General features: G+C 49.3%; 1 protein-coding gene across 2 annotated transcripts in view; it reads right to left on the bottom strand.

The window, feature by feature from the left end:
- The window catches only part of ABL1 (ABL proto-oncogene 1, non-receptor tyrosine kinase), a 119,393-nt gene that overhangs the window by 12,853 nt on the left and 82,511 nt on the right, over positions 1 to 24,029 (bottom strand). For both annotated transcript variants that reach the window (XM_053282551.1, XM_053282552.1), the window contains exons 5-8: positions 15,212 to 15,296; positions 14,599 to 14,776; positions 6,279 to 6,463; positions 847 to 999 (exon numbers count right to left, since the gene is read on the bottom strand). In XM_053282551.1, coding sequence (XP_053138526.1) covers positions 847 to 999; positions 6,279 to 6,463; positions 14,599 to 14,776; positions 15,212 to 15,296 — 601 coding nt within the window. The remainder of the gene's footprint in view (positions 1 to 846; positions 1,000 to 6,278; positions 6,464 to 14,598; positions 14,777 to 15,211; positions 15,297 to 24,029) is intronic.

Genomic DNA, 24,029 nt, shown 5'->3' with positions numbered 1-24,029 from the left:
ATGGCCAGCTAAGCAGGAGCAGTCTATCTGAGCAGTGAGGGAATTTCAGCGGCTGTGCTCTGAAAGGTAGGGGTGTGTGTGTGTGTTTGTGTAAAAACAAATGGTTTAAGTACTCTTCAACCATTTATTTTTACAAATATACACAATGTGTGTGAAATACATGGGATATATTAAGAATTGTTAGGACAAGCCAAATATATAATCATTATTAACAAATAAATGAGTGTTTGCATCCTTAATTTGCATCCTGCTAACTTGGCAAAGAGGCACCTTTTAACGTGGCGATTCTCTTTATTGAGCAGGGGGAGAGTAACTGGCCCTTTCCACCCCCAGCACAGGACCTCCAGTGATTGTTGCTGTTGTCTATCTTAGGTTTATTTTTAGATTGTGAGCCTTTTGGGGACAGGGATCCATCTGATTTATTTAGTATTTCTCTATGTAAACCGCCTTGAGCCAGTTTTGGAAGGGCGGTATAGCAATCGAATAAATAAAATAAATAGAGAAATAAATAATCCTCCCCAGATTATCACCAACCAGCCCTTCAAGATCTATAACTGAGACCGCCCCCGCTCCCCACGAAACAAGGGGTCTTGTTTCATGATCAGTGTCGTCGTTGACTACAACGCCCATATTGATTGATTGATTGATTAATCCCCAGCCAAAGGCTATTGCAGCTAGCGATGATTGGCGCCGTAGTCAACAACATCTGAGGACTCCTGTTCCAGGGAATGCCTGCTGCCTACGGTTCCCTGGGGGCGGCTGCACAGCTCTCTTCAAGACTCAGACAAGGAGCCTTTAAGACAATCCGCTCCCTTTAAGGGGAAAAAAAATTCAGGGGATCCTTACATGCTCTCATCAGTTCATAGACTTTCTCCGGACAGCCCTCGGGACGTTCCATGCGGTAGTCCTTCTCCAGGAGCTCGTAGACCTGAGAGAGGTCTATCCCCGGGTAAGGGGACATGCCATAGGTGGCGATTTCCCACAGCAGGACACCAAAGGCTGCGGGAAAGAGGACGACAGGCGTTAAGCACAGGCACGCCCAGTTCCTGCAAGCCGAAACCCCCCACCCATATGAAGGTTGCTGCCTCTTGTGCTGTGCACCTGCACGATTCCTCATTCTAGCTTTGGGGATGGGGCCATAGCTCAGTGGTAGAGTGTTCGCTTTGCATGCAGAAGGTCCCAAGTTCAATCCCCGGCAGCATCTCCAGATAGAGCTGGGAGAGAGACTCCTGCCTGCAACCTTGGAGAAGCCGCTGCCAGTCTGGGTAGACAATACTGAGCGAGGGAGACCAGTGGTCTGACTGCTCTTCCAAACAGCCTGCACTGTGAGAAGGTGGTTCTGGGCCATCTGTGCAACGTTGGCAAATAACAGGGCAGAAAGGAAGAAAAAATATTTGTCCTCTTTGGAGGTGCCCCATGCACCTCTGCATGAGTTCCGGTTAGAGTGTTGGACTAGGACCGGGAAGACCCGGGTTCGAATCCCCATTCAACCATGAAACTCACTGGGTGACTCTGGGTCAGTCATGTCTCTCTCAGCCTAACCCACCTCTCAGGGTTGTTGTGAGGATAAACATAACCGTGTACTCTGAGCTCCTGGGAGAAAGAGCGGGATATAAATGTAAAAACAATAATAATAATTTAAAAAACCAATTATCGTGGTCATTAAGCCTGTTACCAGAGTTTAAGAAAGACATCGACTCTACCCGCCTCACAAGATCTTCTGGAAGGACTGAACTCTGGGGACTGATAGTTCCACCAGCCAAGCACCCAGGACAGAGCCTTTTGGGGATTGCTCCTCAGATGACGAAATTCCCTCCCAGAGGAGATCCACTGCCCCCTCGCTTCTGGTCTACAGCAGGCTCTTAAAAATGGCTCTTTTTAGAAGACTGTCTGGGCACCACGTTCCCTGGTCATCTGCAGCTTTACACTCTGCTGCTGTTTTTATTGCTGGTTGTTTCTTTTTTATGGTTGTTTTGTTGGTTGTATCCGAATCGTGTTTTTAGCTGGACATGACCTTGGGGTCCCAGGACAAAAGGTGGTTTTAAAAATGTCACAAACACACAAACAGGAACATAGGAAGCTGCCCTATATTGAGTCAGGACACAGGGCCATCTCGCTCAGCATTGCCTACACAGACGGGCAGCGGCTTCTCCAAGGTTACAGGCAGGAATCTCTCCCAGCCCTATCCTGGAGATGCTGCCAGGGAGGGAACTTGGAACCTTCTGCTCTTCCCAGAGCGGCTCCATCCCCTGAGGGGAATCTCTTCCAGTGCTCACATTTCTAGTCTCCCTTTCATATGCAAACCAGGGTGGACCCTGCTTAGCAAAGGAGACCATTCATGCTCGCGATCACAAGACCAGCTCTCCTCCCATGGTGTGCCTCTGTGGTCACAAGGCACCTACTGTCTGGCGGCTAAAGGCCACCTCCCGCCACGGAGGCAGGATGCCTCTCCGTCCCAGTTGCCGGGGAGCAACAGCAGCAGGAGAGATTGCCCCTCCGTGGGCTTCCCCAGAGGTATCTGGTGGGCCACGGTGGGAAACCGGAAGCTGGACCAGATGGGCCTCTTTGGGCCTGATCCAGCAGGGCTGCTCTTACGCCCTGAAGGGTGAGAAATGCTGCTTTGCCATTTGCAGAACGCGCACACCGGTTCCTGCGCTGGCGGAGGGGCAAGTGTGCGTGTGCCGTTCCCCGCTCAGTGGCGGCTCATCCATCAACCGAGGCTCCCCGTCAGCCCAGACAAGGCTCCCGAGACATGACAGGGCAGCAGCATTAGCCTAATTCTCAGCCGGCGCGCTCCTGTGCCTTCAAGTCCTCTTCCAGGCACCAGGGCCAAGCGTCACAGTGGATGAACGGAAACCTCCTTGGCGGGTGTGCTCCTCTTCACCACCACCCCACTTCCCGGCCTCCTCTCTCCCCTCCGGCCTTTCAGTCCCAAAGTCGGTCCGGGTCTGGGGGCGGTTTCTCCTCTGCTCTGGCAGGAACGCAGACCCAGAGCGGAGGGAGCCGCCGAGATGGCGTGGCGACGGTGAACAGCGGAAACAAGGCAAGACTGCTTGGAGTGAAGCAACGTTCGGTACAGCGCCGAGGCTGAGGCTGGGACAAGACATGGCCGCAGACGCCGCAGGGTGGCCAGTGAAAGCAGCACCCTCTTCCGCCTCCTTCCGTCTTAGCCCATCAAGCCCAGGACGAGACACTTTGACATCCCAGGACTCACCTTTCGCCTCCACCTGCTCGGTGAGGCTGACTTTTCATTTCCTACCCAGCACATTTCTGTCTGTCTCCCTCTTCTACTCCTCTCTCCTCTCTGTTCCCCTTCACCCACCCCGCGGAAACCAAAAACCAAACCTAACGCCAAAAGTAGGTTTGGGGTGCGAGCTACATTATTTCGTAAAAGTAGGTTTGGGGTGCGAGCGACGTTATTTCATAAAAGTAGGTTTGAGGTGCGAGCGACGTTATTTCGTAAAAGTAGGTTTGAGGTGCGAGCGACGTTATTTCGTAAAAGTAGGTTTGGGGTGCGAGCGACGTTATTTCGTAAAAGTAAGTTTGGGGTGCGAGCTACTTTATTTCATTTATTAACATGTTTTAATCCCACCTTTCTGTCCCTACATGCGACCCTCAAGGCAGCCAGCAGATCCACCACACCCAAGAAAACAGACGTCAAAAATTACGATGCACGTAATTTTGGACCAGGGAGACCCGAGTTCAAATCCCTATTCAGTCACGAAACTGAATTCATGATTCTGGGCCAGTCAGGGTTGTTGTGAGTGTATAAACCATGTACACCGTTGTTGTTGTTGTTGTTATTATTACATTTATATCCCGCTCTTCCTCCAAGGAGCCCAGAGCGGTGTACTACATGCTTGAGTTTCTCCTCACAACAACCCTGTGAAGTAGGTTAGGCCGAGAGAGAAGTGACTGGCCCAGAGTCACCCAGCTAGTCTCATGGCTGAATGGGGATTTGAACTCGGGTCTCCCTGTTCCTAGTCCAGAACTCTAACCACTATACCACGCTGGCTGAAACAGTAACACCGTGACCCCTTGTCTGAAGGGAAGGACCCCACTTCTGGGTTGTTACCCCTTCTGGGGAGGGCAGATGGTAAGGGCAAAAGAATTTCAAAGGAAATGCCACCACCAGAAAGGCCCTCTCTCATGTGCCACATTGTAATGATAGGCCCTCACTGATAGCCTAAGCACGTGGGGAGATTTTGGGGAGAGTCACAACTCTGCAGCTGAGTGGTCTAGGGATACTCAGCATGTGGCACAACCACATCGACACCCACGGATTCCCCTCGCACCCATAAACAGCAGCCAAGGAAGTGGAACGGGGGTGAGAGAAACATGATGCCCCATGGGAACAAGGAGTGAGAGGATGCCCATGGCAGCTCTGATATTTCCTTCCCGCCTGACAAGGCTCCTGAAGTTGGCAGAGTTCAGAGGAAGAGTCTTTTTGGAGCCCAGCTGAAAACTCAGATTAAAGCAAGGTTCCAGCTCTTGCCAGGAGTTCAGCGAGCAGTATGTAATTACTTCAGTCATGCTGCACATCTTCTAACATGAAGAGAAGGCTGCTAAGGAGGGACATCACATCGCATTCATGTGCAAAATAACCACAGGCAAACGACTTCCATTTCTGGAAAGCCATTTCCAGAAATTCCTTGGCGTTTCTGGAAATTGCCTCCAGAGATCTCCAGGCATTGGAGGAAGAGAGTGAAATGTGTGCCTTTTAAGCAGAAAGGAAACCTGCACAGCAGCAGGAGTGCAAAATCCCCGGCTAGCTGAGCAAAGAGGAGCCTTTCAAAGCGGTGATTCTCTTATGTTTAACGGGGGGAGAGCACGTGGCCCTGTCCATCCCCAGCACAGCATCCCTCCAGTGGCTGTTGCTGGGGTCTACCTTATACTGCCTTTTAGACGGTGAGCCCTTTTGGGACAGGGAACCATCGTCTATATTTGTTTTTCTAGGTAAAGTGCTTTGAGAACCTTTGTTTAAAAGTAGTACATAAATATTCATAGTGATGAAGGAAATCCATAGGAGCAAGCTAAACCCCACTCTTCATGTGCTTTTTCTATTTCTAGTTTAGACTGGCATACATAGTGGGGATGTCTCCACCATTTATTACTTTTTAGTTGAGTGGGGGTGACTAAGGATGACTAAAAAAAACATCGTATGGAAGTTTATAACATTACAAATAATGTGGGGAGAGCAGAGAAAGGTATTGTTCCTTCCCCAAGATTAGCAAACACAGATTATTTTTAAAATATACCTGCCTAAGCAATTTCCCCTTTACAATCCCCAGCAAATTCCCCTTTACAAGCATTTACCGGTTCGGCAGCTGATCTGGACCGGGTCTGGTGGGGCTGGACCAGGTCGGTTCGAATTCGATCCGAACCAGCCAGGTCGGTTCGAATTCGATCCGAACCAGCCACACCAGTTCCATGCAAGGTTCGCTGGCATCTCCAGGCAGAACTGGGAAAGACTAACGTGAACCCTGGAGTGTAGACTAGATGGAGCGATAGCTTGACCCAGTATAAGGCAGGTAAAACTGCTTGGGAAGGGGCCTGGGTCTTCTGCAAGTAGAAGGCCCCAGGTTCAATCTCTGCCACCCCAGTTCAAAGCCTCTCAGGTAGCAGTGCTAGAAAAGAGCTCTGTCTGGGAGAGATATTCTGCAACAGTCCTCTGCCCATCTAGAACGTTTTGTACCCTTTGACCAACAACAGGTCTCCTCCCAGGCAAAGGTCCTTTCCCAACAGGAGATGCCAGCGACTGAACCCGAGACCTTCTACATACCAAGCACATGTCCTTGTTCAGGAGCCTTAGCCAGCTCTGACACCTTCTAAGAAGAGATGCTGGAGATTCAGCCTGGGGTCTTCTGCATGCAAAGACCCTCCTCTACCACTGAGAGGAGAGCTGGTCTTGTGGTAGCAAGCATGACTGGTCCCCTTAGCTAAGCAGGGTCCACCCTGGTTGCCTATGAATGGGAGACTTGATGTGTGAGCACTGGAAGAGATTCTCCCTCAGGAGATGGAGCTGCTCTGGGAAGAGCAGAAGGTTCCCAGTTCCCTCCCTGGCAGCATCTCCAAGATCGGGCTGAGAGAGACTCCTGCCTGCAACCTTGGAGAAGCCGCTGCCAGTCTGTGTAGACAATACTGAGCTGGATGGACCTCAGTATATGGCAGCTTCTTATGTTCATTTTATTTACAGCCGCTCCCCACAATGCGAGCTGTAGGCCGCTGTGTGTTGCTGCCTTTAATCTCTCAGCTTCCAGGCAGGGCTCAGCTCTTACCCCAGACGTCCGACTTAATGGAGAACTTGTTGTAAGCCAGGCTTTCTGGCGCGGTCCACTTGATGGGGAACTTGGCACCGGCATGGGCTGTGTACGTGTCACCGGTCATCAGCCTGCTCAGCCCAAAGTCGGCTACCTTCACCAGATGATTCTCCCCTACGAGGCAGTTCCGGGCAGCAAGATCCCTAGAGTGGCAGAGGAGGGGAGGAAGCAGAGAAGCCGTCGACCATCAGAGGATGTCCACATCGCTCAAGGGGTATTTATGTGTTAGGCACCATCCCTCCCAGAGCATAATAATGCCACTGCAAACCAAACCAAAAAGGTCTCTGTGTGCTGGGCAACAGAAAAGGGTGTGTGTCTGTACACAGAGTGTGTATGGACAGGGTGTCTACACACACACACACACACACACACACACACACACAGTAGCAGAGGCGTAACTAGGGAAAACGGCACCCGGGGCAAGCACTGAAATGGCGCCCCCCCAACATACTACATTATACTTAGGTTTTTCCTCACAAGCGCCCGCCACTGCCGCAAAGCCAGGCCACTGACTGGCCACCAGGCACCAGCAAAGCAATGGGGGGGGGGCGCGGGCGGCGCAGAAGGGACCGCTCGTGGGGGAGGGGGCACCGACGCGCCCCCTTGACTGCTGCAGCGCTGCTGCACTGAGCAGGAAACATTTGTATTAACAAAAATTAAAAAAAAATATTTTTTTGTCATGGCGGCGCCCCCCACGTGACCAGAAAAGATGGCGCCCGGGGCACGTGCCCCCCCTGCCCCCCCTATAGTTACGCCTCTGCACGGTAGTGTGCCTCAAACCTTTTTTTCCCTTCTTTTTAAAAGTGTGGCTCGGGCAAAAAAAGGTTGGAGAACGTTGCGTTACAGATGCAGTCATTAGGGTGTCTTGGGTTATCTCACTTGGCTCTCGAGGTTGAGGATGTGGTGTACACACGCGTGTGACTTTTTGTCTCCCATGAAGTGCAGCCTGCAAATGAGCCACCACCAATCAGACACCACCAATCAAGTTTCCTTATCACGGCACACACGATGCTTTTTCGTTGTACCGGGCACGCCGTACAATCAGAGGCCTGCCGTAAGTACACAGTAAGTGCAGAGAAATCAAATGAGGTGTGTGTGTGTAAGCAAACCAGTCTTTGGCTTTCAGGCCAGGCTTTTTTCAGGCTTTCTCCTTTTCACTCCACATGTGGATACAACCTCTGAAGGAATGCCAGCCTAGACATCCTCAAGGAAGACCTGGAGAGGAATCTAACACTGGTGTCTCAGTGAGAAGGTTATGAATGGCAGGCCAAGTTCCCCCCACCCAAAATACACCTCCTCCATCATGACATACACAGCCACAGAAGAGCACTGAGGTCATTCTAGGATGCACTTGCTGGTTCATGGGCGGCAACAGCAAGACCCAGGAAGAGCTCCATGTGAATAAAAGAGTGTGAGGAGAGAGAGGATGGGGAGCATCTTTTCTCCCTCTCTCACAACACTAGAACCCAGGGTAGAACCTTTTGCTGTGTGCAGAGTTGCTTCCTTTTGTTAGTCCTAAATTTCCAGCCAGTCATGAAACTGACTGGCTTGGAAATTTAGGACTGACAAAAGGAAGCACTTTTTGCACACAGCACATTCCATTAACCTGCGGAATTCTCTGCCACAAGATGTCTTAGATGGGAAAGGGGCTTAGGCAAATTCATGGAGGACAGGTCTATCAGTGGCCACTGCATGGCTATAGGCTACCTCCAGGCTCAGAGGCAGTGTGGTCTCTCAATACCAGTTGCAAGGGATCAACAGCAGGAGACTTTCATGATGCTTTCATCTGTTGCCTTGGGGCTCCCCAGAGGCATCTGGTGGGCCACTGTGGGAAACAGGGTGCTGGACTGGATGGGCCTTGGGCCTGATCCAGCAGGGCTCTTTTAAAGTCCTTATGGCTGTGCACCTCAGAACACCCCCCCCAATCTTCTGAAATGCTTTGGGCTTCTGCAGCAGAGAAGCAGACGTGGGAAAGACTCCCTGAAGATAAGAAGCTTTATACCAGACCAAGTCTTGAACGCCTTGCCTTCCATGACACCTGGCAGACCACCCTTTCAGGGCTCCCCCATCTAGGCCACCTTGGTCCTCCAGCCGTTCTTGAACGACAACTCCCATCATCCCCAGCCGCAACTTGTTCTGGCTGAGGGTGATGGGAGTTGTAGTTCAACAACTGGAGAGCCAAGGTGGTCCACTCCTGATCTAGGCTACAGCCCCAGCCTAGATGTCTTAGATGGGAAAGGGCACTTGGTGCCACTTGAGCACCAAGTTAGCTTGACTCCCGTGGCCAATCTCTGTCCAGCAGGCCCTTGGAAGCACTAGCCTCGGATCTTGTGCTCTTCCGTCTGAGCAACTTGTCTCTGGTATGAGGCTGCTACCTTGGTTCCTGCTCCTAATGATCAGCCTCGGATTGTATGCCTCTTTGGATACTGCCTCTCGACTTGACGCCTGGCCCATCCACACGGACCTTTTATCTCCACTGGCCACGACTCGATCTTGGCTGCCCGAACCTCCTACTTGCTCTGTCCCCCGGATCAACGAGGATGTCTCGGACAGCACTTGTGAGTGAGGCAAGAACGGCAGTCGGCAGACAAGGCTCCCGGGCTGAGAGACCATTTTATCACTGAAGAGCCATTGGGTTTTTTCCAAACTAGGCCAGAGAGGCTTCTTCTCATGCCTTTAGTTACGCCAACCGCCTTGTAAATTTCTTTGGGTTGAAACGGGGCGTCTAAACATTCTAAGACTGAGTCCACATAATCACAAGGATCCTGTCTTAAAAAGCGAATCGTCATTCAATCCTGGTTAACCAGAGAGGTTTGCCCAGGTTTGCCCTGGAATTGTGGGTTCTCACAATCAGCTCCACGGGGCTTCCTCATCCCCATCAACGTCTTAACCAGGACCCTTGTGGTTGCGTCGATGCAGCCTAAATAGTAACAAAAAACACCACCACCAAATTGGAGAGGTTTCCAGAAGCAACAATATTGACAAAGGGCTTAGAGCTCATAAGACACACAGAAACGTTCCCACAGCCTGTCATGCTGAATAGGAAATTGATCCAGCCGCAACGCTCGCCCGGTTTCTAAGCAAGAGATATGAATCCCTTTTTCCGCAACTCTTGAACTTTGAAAAGTCACTAGCAGAGCTAGTAACGAACTCCCCACTCAATAAAAGTGAGGCATACCAAAGGGCACGTTAATTTGTCACAAGATGTTCCGGCGTGTCCTGTTCCTGTCGGAGGACGCAAGAGCAGCTCACAATTAGCGCCAGCCTCCCCGCACTCGATTCATTCAAGGAGGTCATGGCCATAAATTTGAATCCACTGAGGAGGGCAGTGATGCCATTCCAGAAGAGACGGGGTGGGAGGCTGCAGGGGTGGAGAGGCAGTTAAGGGAGGAGGCGGGTGAAGAAAAGAGCCTCCTCGCTCTGGCTTCACTGGCAGCAAAACAGAGAACAAAGCCTCCGAGAGGGCCCAAGAAATGAGCGAAGGTCTCAGCGGCACACGGCTGGAAAGCTCCAAGATGCTGCAGAGGTGGCCAAGCGAGAGGCAGAGCAGCCTGAACCGGCTGGGAGGCCTCCTCCACGTTGTGACCGTCGGAGGCTTTCAGCGACGCGGAAGAACTCGGGAGGAACCTTCAGGATCTCCAGGGATGGTCGTTCTCTTCGGGGTGGAGGAGACATGAGGGCAACTCCCAAGCACCGTCTCAAAGGCTGGGTAGGAAAGGTCACAGCCGTGACATGGAGAACATCTGGATACCCTGTTTCCCCGAAAGTAAGACCTACCCCGAAAGTAAGACCTAGCAGTAATTTCTGATGTACCGCTAATTGCCCTAGTGCATTTTTGGGGGCTAAAATTAATACAGTGGTCCCTCGACTTACGAACTACTCGACATCCGAAGTTTTCGACTTACGAACGACAAAAATGACCGGAAGTCGTTGCCAGTTTAGATGCGGCTTCCTCGACTTACGAATTTTTAGATGCGGTTTCCTTGACTTACGAATGTTTCCAGACCTCCGTGGGTGCGCTTTTCGACTTACGAAAATTTCGACCTACGAACGTGCGTTCGGAACGGATTAACTTCGTAAGTCGAGGGACCACTGTATAAGACACTGTCTTATTTTCGGGGAAACACGGTATATTACATAACGTCAGGGGTGCACGACTTGAGCCCTGCAGTGGTTGTTGGGTGACAACTCCCATCACGCCCTGCTACGGTGGCCAGTAGTCAGGGATGACGGGAGCTGTAGTCCAACAGCTGCAGGGCCAAAGTTGTGCAGCCCTGATGCAATGGTAATTTTGATGTTCATTTCAAAAAGGCTGGAAGCCACCTCGGAGACTCTTGGAAAGAGCAAGATATAAATCTAATAAATAATAATAAATCTACACAGAAATGCTCGGGGGGCAGCGGCCTGAAGATATCCGCCCCCCATGCTCCATCACAGCCATGCGCCTGCTTTTGGTAACGCAACACTAGTCTGGATTCTGGAATGCAAGCCCCAGGCTCACACAAGTAGCTCTGCCCAAGCACAATGCCTTTCCACAAGCGCTTCATGAGTCAGGATGTCCGCCCTTGACTGTCGGAGAGTATAGGTTGGAGTCCTTTGTTTTGGACACACATGTGTCCCATTTCCCAATTTTTCAAATGGGCTACCTCTGTAGGACAGTAGGAAGCTGCCATATACCGAGTCAGACCCTTGGTCCACCTAGCTCAGTATTGTCTACCCAGACTGGCAGCGGCTTCTCCAAGGTTGCAGGCAGGAGTCTCTCTCAGCCCTATCCTGGAGATGCTGCCAGGGAGGGAACTTGGAGCCTAGATGCTCTTCCCAGAGTGGCTCCATCCCCTAATGGGAATATTTATTATTATTTATTTATTTTTATTTTATTTTATTTACATTTATATCCCGCTCTTCCTCCAAGGAGCCCAGAGCGGTGTACTACATACTTGGGTTTCTCTTTCACAAGAACCCTGTGAAGTAGGTTAGGCGGAGAGAGAAGCGACTGGCCCAGAGTCACCCAGCTAGTTTCATGGCTGGATGGGGATTTGAACTCGGGTCTCCCCGGTCCTAGTCCAGCACTCTGACCACTACACCACGCTGGCTCTCCAGCTTCCAGTGCTCACACATCAAGTCTCCATTCATATGCAACTAGGGCGGACCCTGCTTAGCTAAGGGGACAAGTCATGCTTGCGACCACCAGACCAGCTCTCCTCTCCTCTGAAACCCCTCGACTCAACTTAAGACCCAGCATCTCGTGATGTGTGAGACACACACAGAGACAGTAGCGGGTAGCTGATCAAGCCTCCTGCAAGGCTCTGCGATTACATTGCTCAGAGGCCATTTCCCCAGACAAAGAATGCAAAGCACTAAACATAATTGCCCCGCACTTAAAGGTCACCATCCTCCAGACAGCAAGACTTGCAGAGACCGCTTAATAGAGAGCAATTCAGACAATAGCAGGAGGAGAATTACGAAAGCCCAAGATGACAAGGCGAGAGGGGGAGGAGGGAAGGCGGAAGGCTGAGAAGGCGGCAAAAGAACTCCAGTTGTGGGGAGGGTGTCATTATGGGCGATTTGTCGGCTTCTCAAAGGAGAATGGAGAAATCCATTTCACAAAGAGCCGGGGTGATGAGGAAGGAAAGTCTCATCATGAGCCTTATTGTAAAATCACAGAGGGGTTGTAAATATTGGCTCCCCCTTCTCGGGACTTGGCCATACAGAATGCAGGGAGAGGGGCCCACGTCATGCAAGCATCCGCCGAGGTCCCAAATGCAGAGTGGAATGGGGAAACGGCGTCCTCTAACTAACCCTCTCCCAAGCTCTTTGGCAGGAGGTCTGGGGTTAAAAAGCTTTACAGCAGGGCCTGACAAATCCTAGCCACTATGGGGCTGTGGGGCCTAGAAATACAACTGTAATGCCTAGACTAGGGTACTCAGAGGTCACATCTATCTACAGTGGTCCCTTGACTTACAAACTACTCGACATAAGTATTTTTCGAGTTACAAACGGCAGTTTTAGATCCGGTTTTAGATGCGGTTTTTTCGACTTACAAATTTTTAGATGGGGTTTCCTCGACTTACAAATTTTTAGATGGGGTTTCCTCGACTTACAAATTTTACATGCGGTTTCCTTGACTTGCCTGCCTGTTTACTGCCTGTTTATTCTTGAAAAGAAATGTTCCTGTGCAGTTTGCAAGCCTTACTGGGGGTCTGGGTCTTTTTTCTAGGCTCCGGAACGCATTAATCCGTTCCCAATGCATTCCTATGGGAAACCGCTTTTCGACTTACGAATTTTTCGACTTACAAATGTGCATTTGGAACGGATTAATTTCGTAAGTAGAGGGACCACTCTATCTATCTATCTATCTATCTATCTATCTATCTATCTATCTATCTATCTATCTATCTATCTATCTCTCTATCTATCTATCCGTCCATCCATCCATCCATCCATCCATCCATCCATCCATCCATCCATCCATCCATCCAGCTATCAGTCTATCAGTCTGTCTATCCATCCATCCATCCATCCATCCATCCATCCATCCATCCATCCATCCATCCATCCATCCATCCATCCATCCAGCTATCAGTCTGTCTATCCGTCCATCCATCCATCCATCCATCCATCCATCCATCCATCCATCCATCCATCCATCTATCAGTCTATCAGTCTGTTTATCCATCCATCCGTCCATCCATCCATCCATCCATCCATCCATCCATCCATCCATCCATCCATCCATCCAGCTATCAGTCTGTCCATCCATCCATCCATCCATCCATCCATCCATCCATCCATCCATCCATCCATCCATCCATCCAGCTATCAGTCTGTCAGTCCGTCCATCCATCCATCCATCCATCCATCCATCCATCCATCCATCCATCCATCCATCCATCCAGCTATCAGTCTGTCTATCCATCCATCCATCCATCCATCCATCCATCCATCCATCCATCCATCCATCCATCCAGCTATCAGTCTCAGTCTGTCCATCCATCCATCCATCCATCCATCCATCCAGCTATCAGTCTATCAGTCTGTCTATCCATCCATCTGTCCATCCGTCCATCCATCCATCCATCCATCCATCCATCCATCCATCCATCTATCAGTCTATCAGTCTGTCCATCCATCCATCCATCCATCTGTCCATCCATCCATCCATCCATCCATCCATCCATCCATCCATCTATCACAGAGCCAGCGTGGTGTAGTGGTTAGAGTGCTAGACTAGGACCGGGGAGACCCGGGTTCAAATCCCCATTCAGCCGTGAGACTTGCTGGGTGTGACTCTGGGCCAGCCACTTCTCTCTCCGCCTAACCTACTTCACAAGGTTGTTGTGAGAGAGAAACCTAAGTATGCAGAACACCGCTCTGGGCTCCTTGGAGGAAGAGCGGGAGAGAAAATTTAAATAAATAAATAAATAAATAAATAAATAAATAAAATATCTGTCCATATTTCTTTTAAACGGACCCGCCGCTAATCCCATGTGTGGTAGCTCTCGCGAGAGTTCGCGAGCGAGCTGCCGGGGGGGGGGGGGAGTGAATGGGCAGAAATGGATGAATGGGTGAGAGAGCGGAGCTGGGGAAAGCCAGAAGGCGGTGGCAGGGTGTGTGTGTGTGTGTGTGAAGAAAGTGGTGCTGGGGAAAGCGGTGGTGGTGGCAGAAAGCAAGGGAATGGGTGGGGAAAGCGGTTGGCCAGGGGTGTGTGTGTGAAGAAATCGGCGGCGGGGGAAATCAGCAGCAGGTGGCGCGAGAAGGCGGGGGAGCAGTTGGACAGGCAGCCGGCCAGGGGGGGGGGGAAGTTGGTGGTGGGAGGGCTAAGAACGGGGGGCCGAGCACACAGATGCTCTGTGCCCAGCCTAGCTAGTTATTAATAAAAATCTGTATTTGTCCCAGGCAAGCAATAGGAGAGGAGAGCTGGTCTTGTGGTAGCAAGCATGACTTGTCCCCATAGCTAAGCTGGGTCCGCCCTGGTATGCATTTGAATGGGAGACTAGAAGTGTGAGCACTGGAAGAGATTCCCCTCAGGGGATGGAGCCGCTCTGGGAAGAGCATCTAGATTCCAAATTCCCTCCCTGGCAGCATCTCCAAGAGAGGGCTGAGAGAGATTCCCGCCTGCAACCTTGGAGAAGCCGCTGCCAGTCTGGGTAGACAATACTGAGTGAGACAGACCAAGGGTTTGACTCAGTATATGGCAGCTTCCTATGTTCCTATTAATGGAACAGTGAAGAGGAAAGTGTGTTGTGTGTGGCGTGGGGTCCCCTTTCCGCTCCCCTACCTATGGATGAAGTTCTTCTTCTCCAGGTACTCCATGGCTGAGGAGATCTGGGTCGCCATGTAGAGCAGCACAACAGCGTTCACCTCCTGCCTGCTACAGTCCCGAAGGTAATCCAACAGGTTGCCGTATGTCATGAACTCCGTGATGATATAAAAGGGAGGTTCCCGCGTACACACGCCTATGGAACAAAATATATACGTCTGCTTTTTAGAAAATCACATTTTATTGGCCATAGACCAGAATAAACTTTCAATTCAATTCAAAACCACACCGATGTCCTTAAAGAACCTTTGTGAGCTTCAGGTTTTGACATTATGAGCAGCACGTCCCACATTGCCGTAAAGAGGGGGCGAAGGAGGAGGAGATCGTCCCCAGGAATGGGTTCAAGATGTCTAAGCTTTAGGTCTTTCATATGTTAAGCACAAGTTAAGGAGAGTTCAGTAAAGAAAACGCCATGTTCTACTTTTAATAAATTGCCAGCGCCTGCCAGAGAATGGAAATGTCTCAGTGTGAAGCCCGGGCTATGGTAAGCAGCTTATCTGCCTCTCAACATCTGTATCGCTGCACAGGGGCTTTAGTTCAAGCCGCCCTGCCTGGGATTTCTGTCACTTACCCAGTAATTGCACCAAGTTGGGATGCTTGATCTCCTTCATTACTGCCGCCTCTTTCAAGAATTCTTCCACCTCCATAGTATCCTCCTGCAGGGGGAGGAAGGGGGGGAGAAGGGGAAAAAAAAAGAGTCAGCAAGGACAAGGCATGTGGCTGGGGTGGGGGAGATGGATGAGAGATTTCAGCATAAGACGGAAGCGCTAGAGGAGAGGAGAGCTGGTCTTGCGGTCGCAAGCATGACTTGTCCCCATTGCTAAGCAGGGTCTGCCCTGGTTGCATCTGAATGGGAAACTTGATGTGTGAGCACTGGAAGATACGCCCCTTTAGGGGATGGAGCCGCTCTTGGAAGAGCAGAAGGTTCCCAGTTCCCTCCCTGGCAGCATCTCCAAGACAGGGCTGAGAGAGACTCCTGCCTGCAAGCTTGGAGAAGCCGCTGCCAGTCTGTGAAGACAATACTGAGCTAGATAGACCAAGGGTCTGACTCAGTATATGGCAGTTTCCTATGTTCCTAGAATTTAAAGCCATCCAGCACCAACAGGCAACCAGCCAATCGCTCTCTCTTGGATGTAGGAATCACAGAAAGTGGGGGTGCTGTGCTTGCACCCAGTGCCCCCTGAGGGCGCACTAGGAACATAGGGAGCTGCCATATACTGAGTCAGACCCTTGGTCCATCTAGCTCAGTACTGTCTTCACAGACTGGCAGCGGCTTCTCCCAGGTTGCAGGCATGGAGTCTCCCTCAGCCCTATCTTGGAGAAGCTGCCAGGGAGGGAACTTGGAACCTTCTGCTCTTCCCAGAAGCAGCTCCATCTCTGGAGGGGAAGATCTTCCAGTGCTCACACATCAAGTCTCCCATTCATATGCAACCAGGGCAGACCCTGCTTAGCTAAGGGGACAAGTCATGCTTGCTCCCACCAGACCAGCTCTCCCCTTGTGCTTGGAAGCCCTACCCCACTCCTGCTCTCCGCAAGTACATAATGAAAAATTCTTCCTGTAAGGAGAATGATGGGGCCCCCCACATGTCCAGCATGGGCCCTTCAGACCAATGTGTAAGTGTGGGGAGTAGGGGTGGGAGCCAAGTTCCCGTGTGCATCAGCACAGGGGCACCATTGCCAGGGGGATGGTGTGCACAACCCAGCATCACCCTCTCTGCTTGTAACGTCAGACTAGAGTGCTGCCAATTGCTGGTTCTTTCTCAAGTATCACGCCACGGAGATATTCCATCTATGAGGGACCACGGTTGTTCCAACAACTTCATAAGCAGAACAGTCGCAGAGCATAGTGCATAGGAACATAGGAAGCTGCCTTCTACTTATTTATTTATTTATTACATTTTCTCTCCCGCTCCTCCTCCAAGGAGCCCAGAGCGGTGTACTACATACTTAAGTTCCTCCTCACAACAACCCTGTGAAGTAGGTTAGGCTGAGAGAGAAGTGACCGGCCCAGAGTCACCCAGCAAGTCTCATGGCTGAATGGGGATTTGAAGGTAGCTGATTTGAGGTAGCTGCCATATACTGAGTCAGGTAGCCCAGTATTGTCTTCACAGACTGGCAGCAGCTTCTCCGAGGTTGCAGGCAGGAGTCTCTCTCAGCCCTATCCTGGAGATGCTGCCAGGGAGGGAATCTGGAACCTTCTGCTCTTCCCAGAGCTGCTCCATCCCCTGAGGGGAACCTCTTCCAGTGCTCACACCTCAAGTCTCCCATTCAGATGCAACCAGGGCAGACCCTGCTTAGCTAGGGGGACAGGTCATGCTTGCTACCGTACCACCAGACCAGCTTCCCTGCTACTGCGGCAGTAACTGGCGTTTCGTGGCATCCTGCCTCTAGCTCGAAGAGTTTGAAAAGGTCCGCCTGAGATGGTTGGTGCAATTCAGTCCACGGAGAGAAGTCCTTGGGTGAAAAGTGGCCGCCTTCTGCCTCTCCTGCTTCTGCAGCTAAAACTGCCAAGTGATGACGTGAGGAGTTGAAAGCGGTCTCTGCGGAGCACGCTTTGGGAAGGGGAAGGTAAAGAGTTCTTGCTCAGCAGGGTGCCGAGTCCAAGATAAACATGTGCTGGGTGGCCAGGAGGTCATCTGAAGTGGGCCAGGAAAAGGCTGTGCCATTAAAGACAATGTTGCTATTCTGTACCAGAGTTTTGCTCTGTTTGTTTTGTTTTTTTACATAGATGGGATAACACAGACAGCGGCGGAAGGAATTGACTGCTGCGGGCAAGGCTGAAAAAACACAGAACGAGGTGAAGCAGCCTCAGATTTCAATTGCCGGAGTGGGAGAAAGGAAGATGTGGCCCAAGCCGCACCGCCACCGTTCATTTCGGTAGGACTTGTGCAGGAGAACTTCCCAGGGGATTGTGTACCTGTGCTAATTATAGGGAGGAATGATGCCATCTGGGTTACCAGCTGCCTTGGAGATGCCGCTGTTGCTACAGGACTACGTTGGAGCTCCATTTTGCCGTTGTGGTCCATGCTCCGTTTGACCAAATCCGCCCTGTTTCATGTTTGCTTCCAATTAGTTTGACTGGCAGCTGTTCACCAGCTTTGCAGCCCTCATAACAGCTTCTGGCAATGGGAACTGGGCGAATAAAAAAAATAGCCCCACATGCTCACATGACATTTGACGGATAACCAGAAGGGCGAGAGAAAGATGCCTAACTATAATCACACAGCCAAGAATCCAGTGGTTTGGGCAGACCCATGAGAACCTGAGCTTTCACAAAGGTTCTAGTCCTCAAGAGTCTCCTTTGCAACTCTGGGAACATCAGCCTTGTCTGCCAATGGCTCACCTTTTTCCCTTTTACGGAGGGAAAGCAAAGGTGGGCATACAAGTAACTTGCCCAAGGTTAGCTACAGGGAGTCCACATTTGGGCAGGAATTTGAATCGAGGTCTCCAACAGTATCCACCAGATAAAATTGTTTCCCCTGCAGTCCAGGCTTCCTGCCAGAACAATTTTGTTTCTGAACCAGCTCCACCAAAAAAAACTCTTCGTCTTTGCTCTGCGATGCCTCCTCGCCCCGGTCCCCCTCCCCGAGAGGACTGAAACAGCACGAAACGACACGGGAGTCTGACAGTAACAATAATTTGTTTGTGAATCTACTGGGCATGAAAAGGTTCCGGACCAGCTTATCTTCAGATTCCAGCAAGACCAGGACTTGAAAGAGGTCTCAGGAGGATCAGCCATAGAACAGGATTTCTGGAAGCTGCCCAGAAGGGTGTCTTGACCCGAACCTCCAAGGGATACCGAGGTAGTTCAGGCTGCTAGATTTAATCACATCATGGGCCTCTCCGCTGAGGAAATGGGGCAGAGGTTTGGGCTGGATGGGCAGGAGGCATGGTGGGAGGGAGGCAGAGAAGTAGAGGGGGGCATCGCTCCTTTGATGCAGGCAACGGAAACCCCTTGAAATGGAACAGCTCTTGGACACAACCATAAGTGGCTGGAAGGAGCTTTATTTGCCACCGGCAGCAGAGAACAAAAGCACCACCAAAGGCTCCAGGGACCATCTGCTGTGATTTACACAAAGATTTTTGTGTTTTTTTAAGGACTTGTGTTTTCAGCCTGATTATAAACTGCCTCGTAGGCCAATGGTGGTGAAAGGGCAGAGGAAAAATGTTAAAAGCAAGTCAGGTATTTTGCAGTGATGGAGCCTTTTGAATTGTTGGGCCAGGGTCCCTCGATGTGACAGAGAGAGAATGAGACAGCCAGAGATGTCCCTTGTTAGCGCTGGCTGCGTTGCTCAGCTCCTAGTGTAGAGGGTGGGTCCAAGGGTAACGGAATCAGGCATGTTACTGCTTTTTCAGCTGCTAGCCATAAGCAAATGTTCCAGTTGATATTATATATACCCAGTGGCAAGAGAACATCTCTTACTATGTATTTTTACAAAACAAATATTCAAGATAGTGTCTTTAATGTGCAAAATATGTCAGTAGCGGAATCAGCATTTTTGGATTCATTATCAACGTATTTAGAACGTTGACCTGGACTATATCTTGACCTTGACTATAATTACGGTTGCCACCAGCTCGTTTGGTGGGGACTCAGGAGCGAGCTTTCTCTGTGGCTTTGGAATATGCTCCCTGCTAAAATAAGAGCATCTCCTTCTCTGTTTGTTTTCACAAAGACCCTCAAGACTCTCCTGTTCTCGCAAGGTTTTAAATAGAATTTTAAAAAATTTAATAATTTGTTTTAATAACGGTTGTACACTATTGCTTTTATTGTGCCTCGTGTATTTTACTGTGTTGACTTTTCAATATTTTAAATTTTGTACACTGCCTAGAGATGTACATATCAGGCAGTATAAAAATATGATTAAATAAATAAATAAAATATAGTATTTAAGGGCGTTAGAAAAATACAGCTAGAGTAGGTAATGTTCTCTTGCCAGTGGGTATACAGTATATAGCAGTAACCTGAAATTTTGCTTTTGCCTACGGTCATTGAAAAAGCAGCAACATGCCTAATTCCGTTATTCGGGGAACTGCCCTAGAAGAAGAAGAAAAGAAGAGAAGGCGGAAGGCCACGGGATGAGAGGCAAGGGAATGGAAGGAAGAATTCAGAGGAATGGAAGGAAGAACTGGAGAGGGCAAGAAACAGAAGAGGCAGAGAGAGGGCCCAGCAGAGGTAAGCAATGTTGAAGCTCCCAAACAGACTGGAAATAACTGGTCACCTCTCTGCTTGCAGGCAAATCCAGAAACTCAGAAGTTAGGGCTTTGCAAAGTTAAAGAAGGGCAGTGTGCAAAGTCCGGGTCTAATTGGGGATTGTCTCTGACAATATTGAGCGGGCTTCATGCAGCTCTGTTCCGGGCCCTTCAGATATTCAAATACACTCTCTGTGCTCTTGATCCCACTCTCAGCAAATGCCATGCGCTAATTGAAGTCTTACTTAATGGCACCGCCGAGCTAAACGCTCCCGAAGCGCCGAAAGGGGCACGCCGGGCCCTCATTTTCCTCTCTGTAGAAACTACTTTGTCAAGGCAGCTATGAGCTGCTTCCAGCCACTTTGAAACAAGATAATAAATAGTCTGCAGTAAAAATAATTCGTCAAGAGCAAAGTCCGTAAGAACTACCGAGGCAGCCTTCCTCCTGTTGTCATTTCACGGCGGCGTTGATCTTTTTGCTGGAGGGAGAGGGAGAGTTGGAGGCAAGGGATGTCCAAAGTGCTTTGGAAACTCTTTTCTTCAAGACAAATTACAGCTCTGGAGAGTTCCCCAAAGAGACCACTGAGGGCTTGTCTCCCTCTGCTGGTGTCTAAATATAGATGCCAGAAAGAAAGAAAGAAAAGAAAAGCAAAAATCCATGCACCTTTGAAGAGAGAGTGATAATCCTGCCCATCAAAGACTAGATTGATGGATTTAGGAAAGGTGGATTAGGAGGCTGTTCTCCAGTGTGTTTTTGGCATGCATAATTTCAGCCTTGCGCCTTTTCGGAGTTTCTCAGAGTGTTCCAGCGCCTCCCCCCACAGAGCGGGAGCTGCTCTCGGCGTTATTTTAGCTCTCGCTTCCAGTCATCGCTCATTAAGTATTTATCTGGCGTTTTGGAATCCGCGGCGGAGCGTGTCAAAGTACCTGCTTCTGACTCACAAAAAGCATGGAGATTTTACGATAGAATGCGTACTGCAGTGTCCAAAGGGATGTGAGGGGTGGTGTGTGTGTGGGGGGGAAGATCCTTCTGAAAATGTGAACCCCAAAGATACAAAGTCACGGGTATTTCCCCCCGTCCCCATGCTGCACTTGACCCGGACAAGCGGCGGCTTCCCTGGCTGTTCAGGAAGAGAACCGCACTTCCACCTCAGAAGGGTTGCCCACCGCTAGTGTGAGAGCTACTTCTCAAAGATGGAAGGGAAGGGGGAAAGAGAGAAAGGGGCCGACCTAAGGGACAGGCAAAAATAAAGTTAAACTGTATTATTGTTATAACTTTATTATTGTTATACCCCTGCTAACTGGGCAAAGAGGCACCTTTTTAACGTGGTGATTCTCTTTATTTAGCAGGGGGAGAGTAACTGGCCCTCTCCACCCCCAGCACAGCATCCCTCCAGGGACGGTTGCTGGGGTCTATCTTGTGTTTCTTTTTAGATTGTGAGCCCTTTGGGGACAGGGAGCCATCTTATTTGTTATTTCTCTTTGTAAACCGCCCTGAGCCATTTTTGGAAGGGTGCTATAGAAATTGAATAATAATAATAATAATAATAATAATAATAATAATAATAATAATTATTATTATTATTATTATTATTATTATTATTAACTTTTGCCTCCCTCCCTTCCTCTGTGGAGCTCTGGGCGACGCCTCTTTTAAGGATCCTCTTAAGGAACGTTCAGAACAGCCACAACGGCACGGGAGTGTGATTTGTGCACAGAGCCTGCTCTTCTCCAGACCACACCTGCGCATTTCCTTTTGCCTGTGCACACATACTGGGTTACCTGGAGTCACATTCCGTGGCATTTAGAAGCCAGCACAGAGTGGGAGGAAACTCTCAGAACCGGGACTGCGACCACACGCAGGAGAGTGTGATCTATCGACGGGTGAAGGCTCCGCGGGGAGCAGCCGTGCCGTCTGTGGGAGGCCGCTTTGGCAGCGGATTGAGAAAGTCTGGGTTCCAGAGGAGACCCCTGGACTATTTTTCTTGTCGTTACCTGTTGCTTTTTACACTGTCTAACGCAATACAACTCCGGCACGACTCGGATTTTTGAACCGTGCAAACATTCTTTTAGAACGGCATATTTATTTATTTATTTATTTATTTATTTATTTATTTATTTATTTATTTATTTATTTTGGGGACAGCATGCTTTGTGTCTGGTTGCACTTTTCTTCTTCTAAAAACCGCCATTATTATTATTATTAATCATTAATGATAATGATAATAATAATAATAATAATAATAATAATAATAATAATAATAATCGGAATCCCTATTAGAGGGAACAGTGCATACATTCACAATGGCATCAGCTTTCAGAGCAGTTTCCCCAGAGGTACTGATTGGGTCTGAGAAGACGGTACACGTATCTGTCTACAAAGGGGTTATATCAAGCTAAGAGTTAAAGATATAACAAGGCTACGCAACATGCTCCGACTACCAGAAGCACCAGAGCGTGTTAATGCAACACGCAACCCAGCGGGAATTACATCAGAACAGCCGCTTGCCATCCACATTCAGACACCGAGGGCATCATGTTCATCCAAGGCCCTTCCAACTTTTACAGTTCTATGATTAGGATATACCAACTCTGTCATCTCAGGATATGGAACGTTTCTCTTCCCTTGCCATGCGTTATAATCAGCATGGTTAACACTAGGTGTCACTCTCTTCATATGTTAAAAAAAAAACCCAGAGAAGGAACCTCGGAAGTGCTGCTTTTCCAGGGCAAAAATCAAGTGTGAAAACAGCAGCAGCATCTAAGGAAGAGGAACGGCCCTCTGGGTACCACACAACACTCAGATTCAAGTTCTTTGGGCAACTGCATGATCATCCATCAATACTGTGGAATGTCAGTTCCACAGACAATACGGGAAAGAAAGGGAGTACGAACGCACTCTGCAAAGTACGGAATGCACAATATCCTCTCTTTCCCCTGCCGCAGAAAACACAGTTAATGCTTGAAAAAGACACTCCGCATGTTTCGCCGACAGATCATTTGAAACTTTCTAAAACATAGACCTCTGGTGCTGATGTGGCTGCTGCTCACCGTCACCATTCCTCAAAAGACAAATGCAGCTGAATCACTTTCCCACTTCCATGGGAAAGGGGAAAAAAGCAAGTCCTTTGTTTTAGGATACAAATATGACGAAAAGGGTTCAGATGTCGTTTAGAAGGCAACTCAACAGGTGGAGCAATATTGATAACTTTCAAATTCCCTCCAACTTGCACCAACAGCACATTGTATAATGCTACTTCCAAATCACTTTAGAAAACATAAAAACACTTAAAAATATAGAAAAAGCGAATAAATATAACCACATACACCGTTCTCTGGGTTCCTCACATCTCATCTCATCTCATCTCATCTCATCTAATCTAATCTTTCTAATCAGTTTGGACATGTGGGCAGGGGTGACTTTAGAACAACTAGTTTGGGGGAGCAAAGTGGTGGCAAAGCATGTTATTAGAGGAGCAAGGATTTTGCTACACATTAAATATGTATAGAGGTAATTAACGTTGGTAGCTGATTGACCTTATTAAATGAAGCTTGCTTGACATTTTCAAACTTATTCAGAAAACGGGCCCGATTCCTCCTAGAAAAAACTGTCTCTCTGGATTAGGCCAAAACTTTCATTCTACTCTCCAGGGAGTTATTCACAACTGGCTTCATGCTGCGGAGTGAATGTCGAGCAAAGCCACTTCGAATCACACTCGTGGCATGGAGGGAAGCAGCCCCTCCCCTCTGCTCTTGGGGTTTGTGTGTGTGCACAGGTTCACACCGCATGCCTCCATGTTTTCCTTCTAGTTAATTGTGGGGAGGGGGGCATATTCCTAAAGCCTATATCTGCATTCATAAAAAGGGTTTCCCTCTTATCATGCTCATGATTCTACATCAGTGCCTCTCCCTATTTGTGAGATGATGCCTTTCAGCCTCTTCCTATATCGCTGCTGCCCGACATAAGTACCAGCAGGGATTCAAACTGGCAACCTCTTGCTTGATAGTCAAGCAGATTACTAAAGAGCTATATCTGCATTTCAAAGGCAGTATCCCGTCAGTGCCTCTCCCTAATTGCTCCGGCGTTTTCAGAAAAAGTAGCTGAAAACCAGCATTTTTAAAACCTTGAAATACACCAAGCTAGAATTCGCAAGACAAAGGCCCCACTTGTGTGTGGAGTGGGTCCAAGGATCTCG

This window comes from Hemicordylus capensis, chromosome 17, assembly GCF_027244095.1.
Source record: "Hemicordylus capensis ecotype Gifberg chromosome 17, rHemCap1.1.pri, whole genome shotgun sequence".
NCBI classification, from domain to species: domain Eukaryota; kingdom Metazoa; phylum Chordata; class Lepidosauria; order Squamata; family Cordylidae; genus Hemicordylus; species Hemicordylus capensis.
The sequence above is the reverse complement of the archived record's forward strand: the minus strand, read 5'-3'. Positions and strand labels throughout refer to the sequence as shown.